The 16,492-nt window shown below is 37.4% G+C and overlaps 1 protein-coding gene across 1 annotated transcript in view; it reads right to left on the bottom strand.

The window, feature by feature from the left end:
• The window catches only part of DGKH (diacylglycerol kinase eta), a 156,576-nt gene that overhangs the window by 37,578 nt on the left and 102,506 nt on the right, over positions 1-16,492 (bottom strand). The window contains exons 6-12 of the mRNA XM_067292456.1: positions 11,019-11,125; positions 9,765-9,890; positions 8,320-8,422; positions 6,439-6,601; positions 3,891-3,999; positions 3,490-3,629; positions 1,677-1,764 (exon numbers count right to left, since the gene is read on the bottom strand). Coding sequence (XP_067148557.1) covers positions 1,677-1,764; positions 3,490-3,629; positions 3,891-3,999; positions 6,439-6,601; positions 8,320-8,422; positions 9,765-9,890; positions 11,019-11,125 — 836 coding nt within the window. The remainder of the gene's footprint in view (positions 1-1,676; positions 1,765-3,489; positions 3,630-3,890; positions 4,000-6,438; positions 6,602-8,319; positions 8,423-9,764; positions 9,891-11,018; positions 11,126-16,492) is intronic.

Here is a 16,492-nt window from a genome sequence, read left to right on the forward strand (position 1 = left end):
CACACCAACAGTCTTGTAAAATCAGAGAAGATAAAGACGCAGTGTGCACTGCTGACACCAGAAAGAGCTGTGTGCAAAACGACCATATCAGAATTGCAGCCAGTAAAGTCCTGGCCTTTCTGCATCTCTATATCACAGAATGGTTGAGGTTGGAAGGGACCTCTGGAGATCATCTAGTCCAACCCCCCTGCTCAAGCAGTGTCACCTAAGAGCACATTGTACAGGATTGCATCCAGGCGCGTTTTGAATATCTCCAGAGAAGGAGACTCCACAACCTCTCCGGGCAACCTGTTCCAGTGCTCTGTCACCCTCACAGTGAAGAAGTTTTTCCTCATGTTCAGATGGAACTTCCTGTGTTTTAGTTTGTGCTTGTTGCCTTGCGTCCTGTCACTGAGCACCACTGAAGAGTCTGGCTCCATCCTCTCGACACCCTCCCTTCAGATACTTGTACACATTGAATAGATTCCCCCTTAGCCTTCTCCAGGCTGAAGAGTCCCAGCTCTCTCAGCCTTTCCTCATAAGAAAGATGCTCCATCCCCCTAATCATCTTCAAAGTCCTTCACTGGACTTGCTCCAGTAGTGCCACATCCCTCCTGTACTGGGGAGCCCAGAACTGGACACGGTACTCCAGATGTGGCCTCACCAGGGCTGAGTAGAGGGGGAGAATCACCTCCCTCGACCTTCTGGCAACACTCTTTCTGATGCACCCCAGGATACCATTGGCCTTCTTGGCCACAAGGCCACATTGCTGACTCATGCTTAACTTGGTGTCTACCAGCACTCCCAGGTCCTTCTCTGCAGAGCTGCTTTCCAGCAGGTCAACCCCCAACCTGTACTGGTGCATGGGGTTATTCCTCCCCAGGTGCAGGACCCTGCACTTGCCTTTGTTGAACTTCATGAGGTTCCTCTCTGCCCACCTCTCCAGCCCGTCCAGGTCTCTCTGAATCCAGCCAGCTGTCAAAAGTTATAACCTCCATGCCAACTAAAACATCCTGAGTCATCAAATTATGCAAGAACCTGCTGATTAACTGCTTCTCAAGTACTCTTGTGCTAAAGTTGATATGCATTAACTTGTCAGGAATAAACTAACTTGTCATTCTGAATCAAACTTTTTATGCTAATTAATTTGATTACAGCCTTTCATTCTCCCTCAAAATCGAATCCTCAACAGATAGTATAAGCACAAATCTAGTTTGAAAGATATACTAAGCTATTCTTTCAGGCCACTTAGGATTCTGAGTTCTCCAAAAGAACAAAAAGAGCATTAGACAGCATCACCCTAAGTCATTTCTACAAGCTCTGAACAGCTCCTCTGTTTCCTTCATCAAGAGAACACAAACCTTGCTTTCAAAAAGGCATTTTTAACTGCTTATTCCAAATTCAAAAGGAGTAATAAACATTTTGCTTTTTCAATATATACTTGCAGAAAGAAATTTTTCTGACTGTTTCACTGAAGACTACTCAGCTTCATTCATTTTTGGCAAACAAAACAGAACTGGAAGTCCTAATTATTTGATATACATGGCATGAACAGAAGTTGACTCAATTCAATTAGCAGATCACAAAACATCTGTTTTCTATTTTGCATGCAAGTACTTTAATTATATTTTAAATATTGTCATTCCAGCAGCTCAAAGTTAAGTCTATGCAACAACTAAACAGAACAAAAACTTCACCTGGCATTCCTCCGATTCTTCTTCTGCAGTGACTGGAAGAATAGAAGGCTTTGCTGGTAATTTTAGTTCATATGACATTATACTCCACCTAGAAGAAATGTAAGATAGCTTTTAGGTTTCCAGATTATTATAGTATCATCCTTTCTCTAACATAGCAACAAAAGAAAATTCACTGTCACCCCATAGAATAATTTGTTTAAAAACAAAAAAGGAGTTTAAGTTTTAATTGTAAGTTAACTGAACAAAGATGAAATATTTGAGTCTAAAGATAATAATTTGTTCTTTGCTCAAATTTTTTGTTAGTGATTCACGAACAAATCCTGGGATGTTCAATGATGGTAAAAAAGACTTTTCCAGCAAAATATTCATGGTGCAGAAGAATTCACATCATGCAAAATAACTGCAGAGGTCAAAGGAATATAGATGTGCTCCTAGAAAAAAAGCTCTAAATAAGATTCGCTTTTCATCTCATTTGGGGGCAGGTAGCCATGAGAACAAAGCAAGTGGTGAAATATCTTCACTGGCATATATACTTTTTTTTCCCCTGGAAAAGGACAGTACTCTAGAGTACAGATTGTATGAAACTGCTAATATCAACATCCTTCAAAGCCTGCTGAAAAGAACAAGTAATCACTGCAGGTGGCCTTGGGAGCAAATCTACAGAAATTAGAGTAAAGAATGTCACTAAGCTCATTTCAGTACAGGAAAATATAAACATGATTTAATCTATGAATATTTCAAAATGTCCAGGCCAGCAATTATATCTATTGATCAGCACCAAGCTTTTCTTATGCACTTTGTTGTAAAATGATCAAATAGTTTGCAAAAGAGTTAAAAGCAAAAAAAGGATTTTCTTCTCTATTTCACAAAATACAAAACTAAAATAAAATCCTCTTTCATTAGATTCAAAGGTTTGTAACTCTTATATACGTGTGTGTGTTTGTAACTACAGCAAGAACATAAACACTCATGAGAGAAAGCATACACTGAGTAAGAAAAACCAGCACACACATACATGCAGTCCCTTCAAAAAACAGTGCAACACCTTCATTAGAATGACATGATCACCAATTTCTCTTTTTAAAAAAATCAAGATTCTTCCTTTGTTTTCTGGATGAAAATACCTGGCCTGCAAATATCATTCAAAACAAGGAGTAGGATGACATTTGGTTTCAACTGAGAAAATGCCTCAAACTGAGAAGCTCAATTGGCCCTGTGTTTATTTTACATAAGATATGTTCAAATAGTAGTACTGGATCAAGCCAAAGATCCATCTAGCCCAATGTGTCATCTACAGCAGCTGATGCCTAAAGAAAATACAAAAAGGGTGAAAGCATAAGATGAGGTTTCTCTCTACATCCAAAGACACAGAGCTCAATTATTTCCTAAATAAAGATGCTAACTCTAATGGTATTCAACAGTCCACATGGAATTTTCATCTATCACACTGAACAAAATGGTTTTGAATTTACCCCATTTCTTAATGCTTACAACTTCTTGTGACGGGCAGTTTTGCAGCTTCACCGGTTACCTAAAAAACTACCGCCTTTTGTTCACCTTTGGAACTCTTGCTAGTCTTGTCAGATGTTCTCCCCTCTGACCCTGCAGTTGAAAAAGGACACTGAAGAGCTGTCCCCCATTTACCGTCTTGACTTCACTCATGATTACGATCTGTACACTATACCATTTTAATCTCTTTTAAAAAACAAAACAACTCAATATTATGTTTCTGGGATAGATTTTAGGCCGTCAAAAACCCAAACATACAATTTGAATCTCATGATAAATCCTGCGTATACACATTTACGTTTACCTGTCTAACATTTTTGTGCTGGCTCGTTCTAATTTTTCCAAAATCTGAGGAAGCTGCGTATCATCATCACAGGATCCTCCCCAACCAAGGACACGAGCAAGGTCATTCCCAGTACCAAGGGGTAACACTCCTAACTGACACTGAAAAACAACATAAGAGCAAATCTATTATCGAAAATTAGAAATAAAAAGTACAAACTATTACAAATGCTTATTATTTCAAGCAACAAATGTTGATTTTATAGCTGATGTCTAAAGCTTGCAGATCAAATTGTGTAGTCTCAATACAATTTGTCATGTTTACTTAAGTGAAAATTTTCATTTAACAGTAACTATTGAGCTTGGCCCTACCTCTACCAATAGATAAATGACAAAGAACCAAGTCTAAGTATACACACTTGCCTGTTTGTGCAAGCTGAGTTTATCAATTTCGGACAACACCCAACCAACGCTTCCATCTCCACCACATACAAGAATCCGGAAGTTGTCAAACTTCTGAAATAACCGTAAACTGGACGGAAAATGTGACCAGTTAGAGCCTATATTCTTTAGCAAACATTACATGAAAATACAGTACACAATACCTTTCATGATGATTCTTCTATTGCTCTGAAGTATGTGGATACAACTTACTAAGAAAATAAATCTATCTGCATTCCATCTATTGCTGTACATTCCACTTATACTGACACTTCTGATAAATAACATGCAGAGTTTTTTCCCCTTGATATATCACATATTGTTTTCAGGATTTTATTATTATTGTTATTTAAAAAAAATACTTTTCTAAGCTATGAAATCTCAACTGCTCTATGCTTCCTACTGAAGTCAGAAGCATAAGGCACCACTGTGGTCACTAGGAGTTTTTCACAAGAAAAGGTTAAGACATGACAACAGGATGTGCTCCACAGTATGGGTGGGCAACTTAGCCTTTTGCAACTTGTGACTTGTGAAACTTGTGAAATGCAGGGACAGTTGGAGGCAATCATTACATATAAGGTGATCACAACAATATAAAACAGATAATGCTCTATTTCATATGAGATCCTTAAGGAGTATGCTGCTCTCACTTCCTGTGGCTCTTCCTTCTATTCTCTAAGTATTAACAGCTACAGAATACAATACTCTACAGCAGTAGAGAAAGCAGGATGAGAGAGACAGAACAAGCAGAGAGGTGAGACAAAGAAGAAAGAGGAATGAAATGTGAAGAAACAGGCAAGAGATTAAAAAAAAAACAGGGATATAAACATAAAAAATTTTGGAGAATGTTAATTCTTAAAATTATAAAAATATATCTATTTATTTTAATGCATGTTATTTTCCAGAATATGTATCATCTCAGAACTATTTTAAAAAGCAGCATATTAAGACCACAAATTTTTGAAGCATTTCTGCTTTTCTAAAAGAAAATAATGTCACTTGTTTATGATCGGCAGATACCTATTCAGAACAACAGAGGCAGGCACAGAAGGAAAAAAATGTTGATTCCAGATCAGTTTCTGCTACTCTGAGAAAAGGGAGAATATCCCCTAGCAATACACTCCCCCAAAGAATGTGACTGTGCTTCTAAGATCTAGTAGAAGAAAGAAGACATCAGCACTAACTGATAGAACAACTGCTAAGGACCTCTCTTTGGAAAACATTGGGGAAAAATAGATAAAAGCAAGCCAGCTGACCTATGATTATTGTGCAAAACCAAAGTGAACCTCCTAAACCATGCTGCTGTTAGAGACACCTATACAAAGCAAGAGAACTTGCAAGCAGAAAGACACATTTTTCAGACTGTCTTCTCTCAAAAATTGTCTCTCCTGTAAGAGGACCCTTCCTTAAGTATACTTTGTCATTAGAATTACATGCACAAAATGTTAGCTGAAAGGGACTTACGTTAAAGTAAGATTTAAATCAGGGTTATAATGAAAAGGAAGTTACAATTTAAATAGTTAAAATAACATTTCTATAACACAGTACTAATTATAAAAATCATCAGCTGTGTTCCATCATATTTGTACAATTTGTCCACTATTTGAACTTAGTTGTTCTGCATTTTTGTTGTCCATATTTTTATCATACAAGCATAATTCTGCATCTTTAAGAATACAAAAATTAGTGTTTCCATTTGCTGTAACTGATATTAATAGGCCATTTAATCACAAGGCTACAGCTGAGTGGAACAAAATTAACAGAACCCGAACAGAAAGACATGCATGAATTCAAACTTTATGAGTCCACAAGGATGCTTGTATAGTGGCCACTGCTATGCAGATTTCACCCCTCTCTCTCCAACAAGCAACCCCGGGAATTTGAAGAATGCCTGCTGGTTTTAATCATGGATTTGCTCCAAATTCTGTGGGATGCTCATCTTCATAACCATTTGCATATGTTACCTAAAAGAGATTTCAAATGTAGGTCTCCAATGACAGAAGTTTTAGTGCACTAGTCAATCGCTGGTTGTAGAATCCTCAACTGACATTTGTGTTTGGAATTCAAAAAGTGATAGAGTATATTTGGACAAATAGGTTTTTCTTTAGCTAGTCATTCATGATGAAATTACAGGAATATCTGACTTATGTATCTGAGACAGAAAAAAACATCCAGACAACTGTGCATAAAGGCCCTGCTTAAGGAAGGCATTTAAACACGTTCAACCATTTTGAACCTTACCAGTTAATATAACTCAAAGCTAGTCAAAGAGCCACAAAAAAATTTGGACTGCTGAGATTTTTGGTTTTGAATTTTCAAGTGAATTTTTCTAAAAAGAAAATATTATCTTACAATCACTTCACCCACCAGAATTCATATTAAAATTCCATTAACTATGACAGATTTTAAGTAGGAAGTCACATACTAAATACTGGTGATGGAATTATAATAATAAGGGGACAACACAATACTATATTTTGCACTAAATTCCCTTGCAGAAAGGATTGCTCAAGATTTCCAAGGTCATTACCCTAAGTGAGGTCCTCCATTCATTAAATCGAACACCTGAGCTGGATTTAACGACTGTTTGAATCGACGAAGAAACTTTACTCCCTGATTGTCTCCACTCTTTGAGTTAACAAAAACTAAAAGAGGACTGGCACAGGATGGCGGGCATGTGGCTTTCCAGAAACCTGTGAACATAGTTAGAAAGAATGAAATAAATAAGGCTTTCTAATATGAACAACACAAAAAGAAATCATGAGAAAGAGGAGGAAAGGAATGAAGGACAAAAGGAGTACATCTTATCATGCATAATGTAAATGCTAAACTGAATATTAGCCCTACCAAGGAAAACATCATTGCTCACTATTTACCAGTTCATTTTTTTTCTCTAATATTTCCAATGCCTAGATTTAGTAAAATCCTGAAGACAATAGCTTTATTGTTTTTTCACAGCAAAAAAGGTGACTTTCTAGAATACTTCTCAAATCTCTTCTTCACAGATTATCACATAATGATATATATGTTTCAGTTATAAGTGTTTGTGTTTTATCTGATTTTTTTTAACCTCACTGGGTTGAACTGGATCATCCAAGTCTGTATGAACTTTCTAAGAACACTCATAGATTTAAAAAGTTACAGGATTCAATGGCTCCCAGCTGAGACTTTGCATGAGAACTTTTATTTCAGACTGAAATTATACTATTAATTACAATGGAATTACTGATCAGACCTTCAATTGTGATACAGAGCTTAATTAAAGTCAATGCAGATCTTTCAGCTGATTACAGTAGGCTTTCAGTAAGGCCCTTAATATGCTCTACTAAGGGACACCATTGTCACTAATACTACTACTCCATGAAAGAAGTGGATTCTCAGCACCATTTCAAAATCAGACATCACGGGTATAGGTTTTGACATTTCAGGCAATATTAACTATGTTTTTTTTAATTGCCTAAAACACATAAGGAAGCAACAACTTCTATTAAAATAAAAACATAACATTACAAATCTAGGAATGCTAATATAATTCCACGTTATCATAATGCATAATTTAAAATAAGGTTTGTTTTATTTATTTAACTGCCAAGAAATATAAATGCACATATGGAACAATCTTCTTAGCATGAATAATAAATAGCAGCATGACGCTCTGGTCTGAGACATTAAATAGGAAGTGAATATGAAAGAGTGAATATGTACAGTATAAACAATTATTTCTATTAATTTCACAGATTAAAAGTCATTACATTCTGTTAAAGTTGTTGGTCTACATTTGCCACCAACATAAACTACAAAATTAAAGCAGTCAGATTTCACGATACTCCTTATTAATTCCCTGACCTCATATACAGACTCCTATTGCTCCTACAACTCCTCTCTATTCTGAGCCACCAATGAGCACCTCTGAGTTTTGAACATCTGCTGGGTTTTCTATCTGTGTGTTGCAGGATTCTTACACTGCTTATATTCAGATTTAGAGAGAATGTGGGAGTGATTCGTCTTTTCAGCCTATTAAAGTAGCTATTGGATCTGAGCCAATCAGATAGCTAACCTCTGCATAGAGCAAAGTTATCCAGATTTTGAGAACTCATTCTGTGTATGACCCATGTCAGGGAGGCATCAGGCCCCTTTATCCTGAGGACTCTGGTCATTCAGTTGAAAAGTTTCCAACAATCATAAATGAAAAGAAGAAGAATTTCAAGTGGGAGAACTTTCAAAAATGTTTTTAAAACCATGGTAGGTAAATATTCCTCTGAAAAAATACACGGAAAATTCTACTCTTCTCTAAACTTGAAGACTACATCCACCTGTTCAGCAGAAGGATTTTAGCCTTGTTTAGTTATACAAATCTCACTAACCACAACAACTTCAGAGCTGCCACTGAACACACCACAGTACTACGTACCATCAGAGTCTATACTGTTTAATGCTGTTGGAGGTATGATCGATACCTTACATTGGCCAAGCGGACATTTACGAGGATAGAGATCTTTACAGGCAGTGTGAACCTACAAAAGAAAAAAAGAATTATTTCCCTACCCTACAATGTAATTTTTGGGTGAATGCATAACTGATATAGTATCTAGGTAACAAAAATGGATTAATATATAACATTTAGGTGTAGAGGGAAGAGGAGTGGAACTATACAAAAACATATGAGTGTTCAACCACAAAGGCCTTTCATTCTACAAAATATAAGTTTGGAGTACTTCATCTTCAGATACCCCTATGGCAGGTATGAAAAATTCTTATGACCAAGTAAATCACTTAGCTCCATCCAGTAGCAGGGGAGGACCAAATTCCCAGCAGCCATGCCGGGGAGAGCAGGCACACACAGTGCAATAGCTCTGTACTTGCCCAGCCGATCTGGATGTTCTGGAGGACATACGTGCACTAAACCTAGCACACCTACGAAGCCAGAGAAACCAGCCAAAGGCAGGGCCTGTGACCCATAAATCACATGTTGTACAGGCCTCTTCCATAGTTATTGGAAAAACAGGCTCTCACAGCAACTGCTGCAGCTCACCTAAATTTTGAATCACCTCCGGAGGTGCCAATCACTTTCCAGTGCCTGGACACAGAGCCTCAGACATCTACATGCCTAATGTCACAGTGAAGTGTATAGAGTTAACTTTCAATTAGTAAAACCTACACAAAATGCCCTGAAATACTTTAAAAATCTGCCGATTTCCCACTTCTAAAGCCTAGCATAAGAAAGCAATTAAGTGACAACGAGGAGAAAATTGTATTTTAAGGGAAACAGCAATAGACTGTTAGAGAATTTCAGTCAGCAATATGGAGTACACTGAAGAAGAGCACTTCAAGAGTCCAGCAGCAATATTTTTAAATATTTCTAAAGATGAATGCAAATCATTCATAATAAAAAAAGACAAGTAGATAACATATAATCAGACCTGCAGAACAGGCTTCTGAACCTTAAGTTATCTTGAAACACTAATTCTTTAAAACCCTTTCCTCAAAAAAAGGCTCCAATCTGGACCAAGTAAGTACTACAGACCTGATAGAAAGCCTACAAAAGTCAGTACACACAAGACACTAATGTATCCAATAAGTTTTGAACCAGGGCCTCAATGTTTGGAGAAGGCAGAGAAAACACACTGGATGTCAAGGTCATTAAATAAAAGCTGCATCTGTGGGGATACTAAAAACTAATTGTAGCAAGTAGGACAGTCATAAGAAGTTATGAATGTTAAAGAAATATGAGTTTGTAGAAGCTGCCTGCTCCTACTTCAATTCAAAAGCACAGTTCTGAAATGACAAAGTAAAAATAATGATGAACCATAACGCTGGCAAAATCCTAGACATTTGGATGTGGTCCATTGCACCTACCATAGCTTTACACCAAAGGCACTTCCAGTCTTGCAGGCGTAAAACACTGCCGCAGGTCTTGTCGCAGACTGCGCATTTGGCACTGACAGGCAAATTACCCTCTAACCACTGGTGAGGCATAGCTATCTGTGAAAAAGGAGTTAAAATGTTAAACACCCTGAAATAGAAATTGAAGGCTCTTGTCTCTCAGTTGCAGGTGGATTTAAATGACTTCCCGTAGCTCTACCCTTTGAGCAAAACTTCTTGCCCCCATATGGCAGACTAGGATAAGCGACACCGATTCTCACAAGCGAATGCTATGAATGTGGACTGCGGTGCTGTTTCATATGCTAAGCAGAAATACGACACTGAAGAAGTAATACACATCTTATTCAACTGTTCTTGATACAATGGTAATAACTAACCACAAAAGAACAGGTCACTTAAATCTAGAGTCTCCATAAAACAAATAAGTACCCGTTCACTTAATGTTGCATACATTTCACAAGCCAATTAAAAACATTACAATTCAGAAGAACAGGCAAGACAGCAGAATACCTCAGGGGCTTTAGTCACCCCTCTCAGTCACCATGAATGTCAAGTCACAGCTCTATAAAGCTCAGCACAAAGCTTAACTCAACACACTTTTTGTCCCAGTAATAAGATGTGCAACGCTATGTAGGGATGAAATTACACTGATATTTGTGCAATTTAGGACTAACCTTCTAAGGAAAAGTTTCATGCCAGTGGCACGTGCATGGTTGTGTTTGTAAAAATAACCCATCTATCACAATAAACCTCTGAAAAGCTTTTGCTGTTTCTTCTTTCAATTTTAAAATTCTTGCTTTCATCAGTAAAAAACCTTCCATATGTCAGTGAATTCCAAACAGGCCTCTTGGGGAGTAACCATCAGCAGGAAGGACACAAAATGGATTGCCAAAACAGTACAACAACAGTATAAAATACCACCTTTGCTCAAGAGCAGTAGGAACTTCTCTGAGCAATTCTCCAGCCTCAGAGTTTCTCTGCATGTGGTCTTTAAAATCTTGTAACACAGCCACATTCTCATGCCCACGGATATCAAACTTGTCTTGTAAGAGAGGAATATCACTTTCGTTCTAAATATCATGTTAAGCTTTGAAAAGTGTTCAGGAATACAGCCGCCTACCATTAACTTTAATGGGTCAAATGACAACACTTCTATGCTTAGCCATTTTTTCCCCCATAAGGAAGAACCAGCTTTTGGAAAATACTGTAAATATGAATAATACTTACACCATCTTCATCTTCAATGATATCTTTTCCAATCGAGGCTAATGTAGTCCACTTGCAGTTATTTGTTGCTCTGACAGCACATCTTTTATGTGCTTTGAACTTACACACTGTAAGGCACACATAAATGTACGCTATGTTATTTGTTATATTTCTATGACACGGATCTTAAAATTTCAAAAAAAAAAATCAAATACAGCTATTTCATGAAACAGTCAAGTACATGTTCACTTTGTAGTTGCACACATGACACAAACCAAGAAAAAGAAAAATCTGAGTTTATAATCATTCTAGCTTTAACTCCCTAAACTGGGTTTAGGGATAACAGAAACTATATGCAGACTTAATAGTTTTTCATCTATCCTTTGAAAGAGTTCAACAGTCACAAACATTCAAGACCAGAGTATCTCTGTCACCTTAGAGCTGACTTAAGAGTCAGTTAAGAGAAGGGGCTCTGATAGAAGAATGATTAGAAAATTCAGCAGCTGAGGAAAACCCTGTTTTGTTTGCTTAGCTGTGGACCGCATTACGGCTGTCTTCAAATTCACATTTGTCCCCATTTTTCAGATGCAATGCAAGGTACTAATATACCTTTAACTATGCTTTTGCCCTTTCTCTTCCTCCTGTGACACAACTGAGATACCCAGTTTGATTTTACAGGAGGTCGTGGGAGGGTATTTCTGAGAAGAATTGTGCTTCAGGAGCTCTGCTTCTTTCTTAGGCTAGAGAATCCCTTCTGGGCACACCGCTGTGCCTGTTTTCCTAGAAGCTGCGAAAATGAAGGATTAGGTGGTGATATGTTTATTCAGGAGACTGGTAGTTACGATATTTTCCAAGAGGTTACATGAAGTGAGGAAGCGCCTGACTTCTTGCTGGACTATTTATACAGCAATACACTAATTGTAATATTTAGTACAGATATCTAGCACAGGCAGACATTCTGACAATCTAATAACTGTATTTTGTTCAACTTAATTAGTATGACTAGTTAAGGATACCGTACTATACCAGAAAGACTGATGCATACAACTGTGAGTATTTATGTTACTGGAAGTGTATGAGATCATTCTATTTAAAATGCATTATATACGTTATTTTGACATAGAGCATTAAAGGTTTATGAGAACTAGCCAGCAGACCAAAAGCAGTAGTCTTTTTTCAAACAAATATTTGACAGGAAGCGATCAAAAGCTTTGGCCCATCACTTGTTCACCATTAAAAACATTAAGCCTCGGTACAAAAGGTCTTGTGAATCATAAATTTCTCATTTTAATTCCACTGATCTATTGCCAGATCAATTTAAAAAAGGGAATGGAGACTAAGCAAGCAAAATCTGAGTTTGAAAGCAGTCAGTTGTCCCTGCTCTGGGAAATGTGTGAAAGTATATACTTAGCTCAAAGAGAAGCAAACAGAAAAAGGGGGTTTGTTGGTTTACAGGAACTCCCCGGTCATTTCAAAAAGCCGCATTCATAGACCCCAAGTGTGCAAATATCCCGTATTCCTCAGCTAACAGGATAGGCTCACATTTTCAAAATAGCTCAGCATCATATTTTTGCGTGTTTGCCAATATAAACCGGTTCTAAAAGAACTCAGCTCACACTGCAGCACAGAAGTAAAGGCTGCATTCTCAAATGTGCTGGGCCTTGAGCAGTTTTGCCACTTGAACATTTTGGAGAAGAGACACCATACAACTCAGTCTCGTACCCAGAAATGACACATTCGTCTTTGCTGTGCAGATCAAGCTGTCACAAATCAGCAGTGAGGGATGGTAGAAAATGACTAAGAGATTGGATAATATACAGGCATAGGAGGCAAAGTAAGGGAATTTTCAAATCCTATTGGGCTACCGTTGGATTAGATCTCAGGGCTTTGGATTCAACTTCTGCTGTCCCAATAAGGCAAGGCTACAACTCACGAGTTCAAACCAAGGATCTATAGAGTTTCAGCAATGCACACCGCTGATAGTATCCTGACAAGCAACAGCTAATATTTGCTTTATGGGCACAGTATAGCCTGCTCAATCTCAGTTCAGGCTTTCTGTAGGTGCCCCCCCGCAACCCAACTGTCATCAAACAATAATTCATGTTATTTCAAGCATTAAACATTGTCAGAAACAAGGATGGTAAGACATGGATGGGACTTTAAAGCTTTTAAAATGAAGTCTCTCAAAGTCACAAAATACATAGCAGCATGGAAGACAGGGGTATAAAAAAGGGAAATTTTAACTAACTCTCAACCTTAGTTTCTATTGCCCTCCAACTTCTTTTTTCTCAAATAATATTACACTCCATTCATGAATCAGTCTGATATCAGAAATCTTTTGGAAACATGCAGACATATTGCTAAATATCAATTGTCACTACTTCGCCAACGAAAATTAAGAGATGAAAAAAAGAAAAAAAATAGCCAATCCAAAACTAGGCTATTCATAGAGCAATTTTTTAAAGTTTAATTTCCTGTGTAAATAGTTGTAACTGGCATATGAAACAAGTCTCTCTGAAAGTCAATCAAGCAAACCATTTAATTAGCAAACAGTTGACACAGTTGCACCAGCATCTGTTGTCAGACACAGTGATTAAATCTACAGCCATTATTATCTATAATGAAGTTAAGTCAACATTACTGAACATTATCATAGGGACCTCTTACACTGAAAATATACATCTTTGTAACAAAACCCTTTTGCCCCAAAGGCCATTTATTCTATCCACTCATCAATTAACTCAGCTGCACTGGGAAAAAATATTGAGTGTCCTGCCAAACTTACCACTCTACCACCAATTTTCTGATGAGCTTTCTGCATTCTTCAAAGAATAGCTGCTGGCTCAGACTGTTCTTTTCCAACCTCAAAGGCCAAAGGCAAAGTTTTGAAATTGATCTGAAGATCCCTGAGTCTGTATCTACAGTTTAAGGGGTCAAGACGGAAGGATTTATCTTGGGGGATTCCATGAAACCTGCTGTTTTGTTTCCAAGAATATTCTCGCAGGCAGGATTCACAAGCCACAGGGAAAATAGGGTGACAGACTGACATGAAAACAGCAATCTAGCTTCACTTCAATTTGAAACCTATGCTAATGATGCTATAAAAGATAAAATTCTCTAGCTCCTTGTTAGTTTTTACTATTTTCTTGAAAATAAATAACTTTGAAAGTTAATTTAATATTACACACAGTATGGTAAAAGAACACTTACATTACGAAGTCAAGGACTACAAAGTTAGGTTACTTGTGCAACCCTAATATAGCTTCTTCCTTATGCAGGTGTGAAGTCTTCAGTTATATGATCACATGCTTTTTTTTAACAGGACCCTGATTCACCACCTGGGATGAAAGGTTCTTGATAAGTATGCAGCTGTGCAGTACTCTAATACCTACTGATTTTCAACAGGCATTTGCCTTATTTACCATAAGCTAATCCAATACTGCTTTTAAGACACAATTGTTCATTTCTTCATGAGCTTTTTTGCTGTGCTCACCACTACAACTTTTGAGTGCTTAAAAAACGCATGTTAATTTTCACAGTGTACTGCCATGATATGGGTTTGCTTTTATTGTCACTTACAGAAGGGGTAACTGAAGCATAGAGAGATTAAAAACAATGTTGTCCAACAATTGTGGGGGTTAAAAAGACAATGGAGGCCTGACTTTTCAGTACAATGTATCTTCAAAGTATGTGTGTCTTCAAAACACAGCTTTAATTGTTTTTTTTTTTGCAGTTACTGAATACTCAGCATCTTTGTGATATAGACCCCAGGTCATCAAGCTAGGTGCCCAGAAAATAAAAAATACACAACTAATAATTGGATGAAAAATCCAGTTTATGTGATTTCCCCAGGATCACATAGGGCTGCAATGCGATACAAAGTCTCCACGCACAGTTTTCTGTTATAGCCTTTAATCTGTTAACTGTGAGGCATCCTCTCTCTTCCCGGCTACTTCATTCACAATTCACTTTCCAGCTTTTGCAGAAAATGTGGCAAAAGTCCTGGAGACAGCGACTACCCAGCCATTGCTTATACAGTATTCTATGCAGTGAGTAAGATGATGAGGGTTCTCTGGGGAAAAAAAAGCAATTGTAATGGAAAAAGATCAGGTGAACAATGGACCAAGAACCATTTGTAGAAGCAATTTATTCCTGATTCCTGGTATTTTCTTATTGCCCGACTCCATGCTCTTAAACTGTTCTTTCAACATTGTTTTGTGTGTGTAATTCATTATAGCAGAAAGCATCTCATCTGCATTGCATTATTCATATTTATGAGGTATATTTGATATTCAACCATCAAGATTCAGTCATAATAATGAAAACACTACATAGAGAAATACTTTGTGAATAATCACAAAGACAGTGTTCCACTGGCAATGTCTTGGACAGAAATGCTTTATTAATCCAGAGTAACTGAGGCTAATGAGATTTGTAAGAGTTAGATAATGATCTATAGATTTTTAGGTTTCTTTGTCTAAGCATCCCACGTATCCCTGTGATAACCTGATAACCTCATACTCCTGAGCATACAGCAAACTAAACTCTGAATAAGAGAGACTTTTGAGGAGAACAAGGAACAAAAGTCTGACTTGATTCAAATGGTTTGGAACGATTTCCAAAGGAAGGCAGAAAATATAATTTAATTTCTCTGTCCTAGTAAAGACAGTAGATGAATGCAGGGGAGATCAGTCCTTTAGAACTAGCTAGAGGAAAATGCTTATTTTTCAGCACAACATACTTAGTTAGACAGCACTTGAAAAATATAGTATATTTTAAGAAGACATAGAAGGAAGAACTAGTGGGAGGAACAGCATTGTATCTCAAAGGAACATACAATTAAATTTTTAAAAAGTCAAATATTTCTTTGAACAGTACAAAGAATGAAGCGTGGTTTGATATGAATTTACTTCTCTTGCTTGTTCTCCACACCGATTCTTTGACGTCTAATAAGATGCAAGTTCATACTATATTCTTTGCCCTAATGAATGCGATAACATACTCTTTTTCTACACTGGCTTCCACAAAACTTAAGGAGTATTTTCAAGGTGGCCTGCATTTAATTTGTTCAACATTTGCTGAAAGTTACTGGGAGGGAAGGGCCCTGAAAAAAGGAGGCAGACCCACAACCCACCTTATTTCCAAAGAAAATGAGGCTTGTGCAATCAGGCAGAAAAACAGTTGGGTAGAGCTGCTGGATACCAGCAGGTTGAAGAGAATGAAGTATTAAAGGACTGATCTTCTAAAGCATTGTGAGCTGCAAAGTATCAGCAGTGGGATTTATTTTTATTTTTACCTACAGATAATAGTCAAGAATCAGACCACAAAGAGTACAAAGAACCTAAGCTACTTTCAAGAGAACCTGGCATGCCAGTAATCTGATCCGCTGAAAGGAGGAAGAGTTCCAGTATCTACTGAGGCACATCATCTCTCCAATACATGAGATAATAGAGAAGCCTGGGTTCAACGACCATACAAATAATTGAATTTAATAT

This window comes from Apteryx mantelli, chromosome 1 (genome assembly GCF_036417845.1).
Source record: "Apteryx mantelli isolate bAptMan1 chromosome 1, bAptMan1.hap1, whole genome shotgun sequence".
Taxonomy (NCBI): domain Eukaryota; kingdom Metazoa; phylum Chordata; class Aves; order Apterygiformes; family Apterygidae; genus Apteryx; species Apteryx mantelli.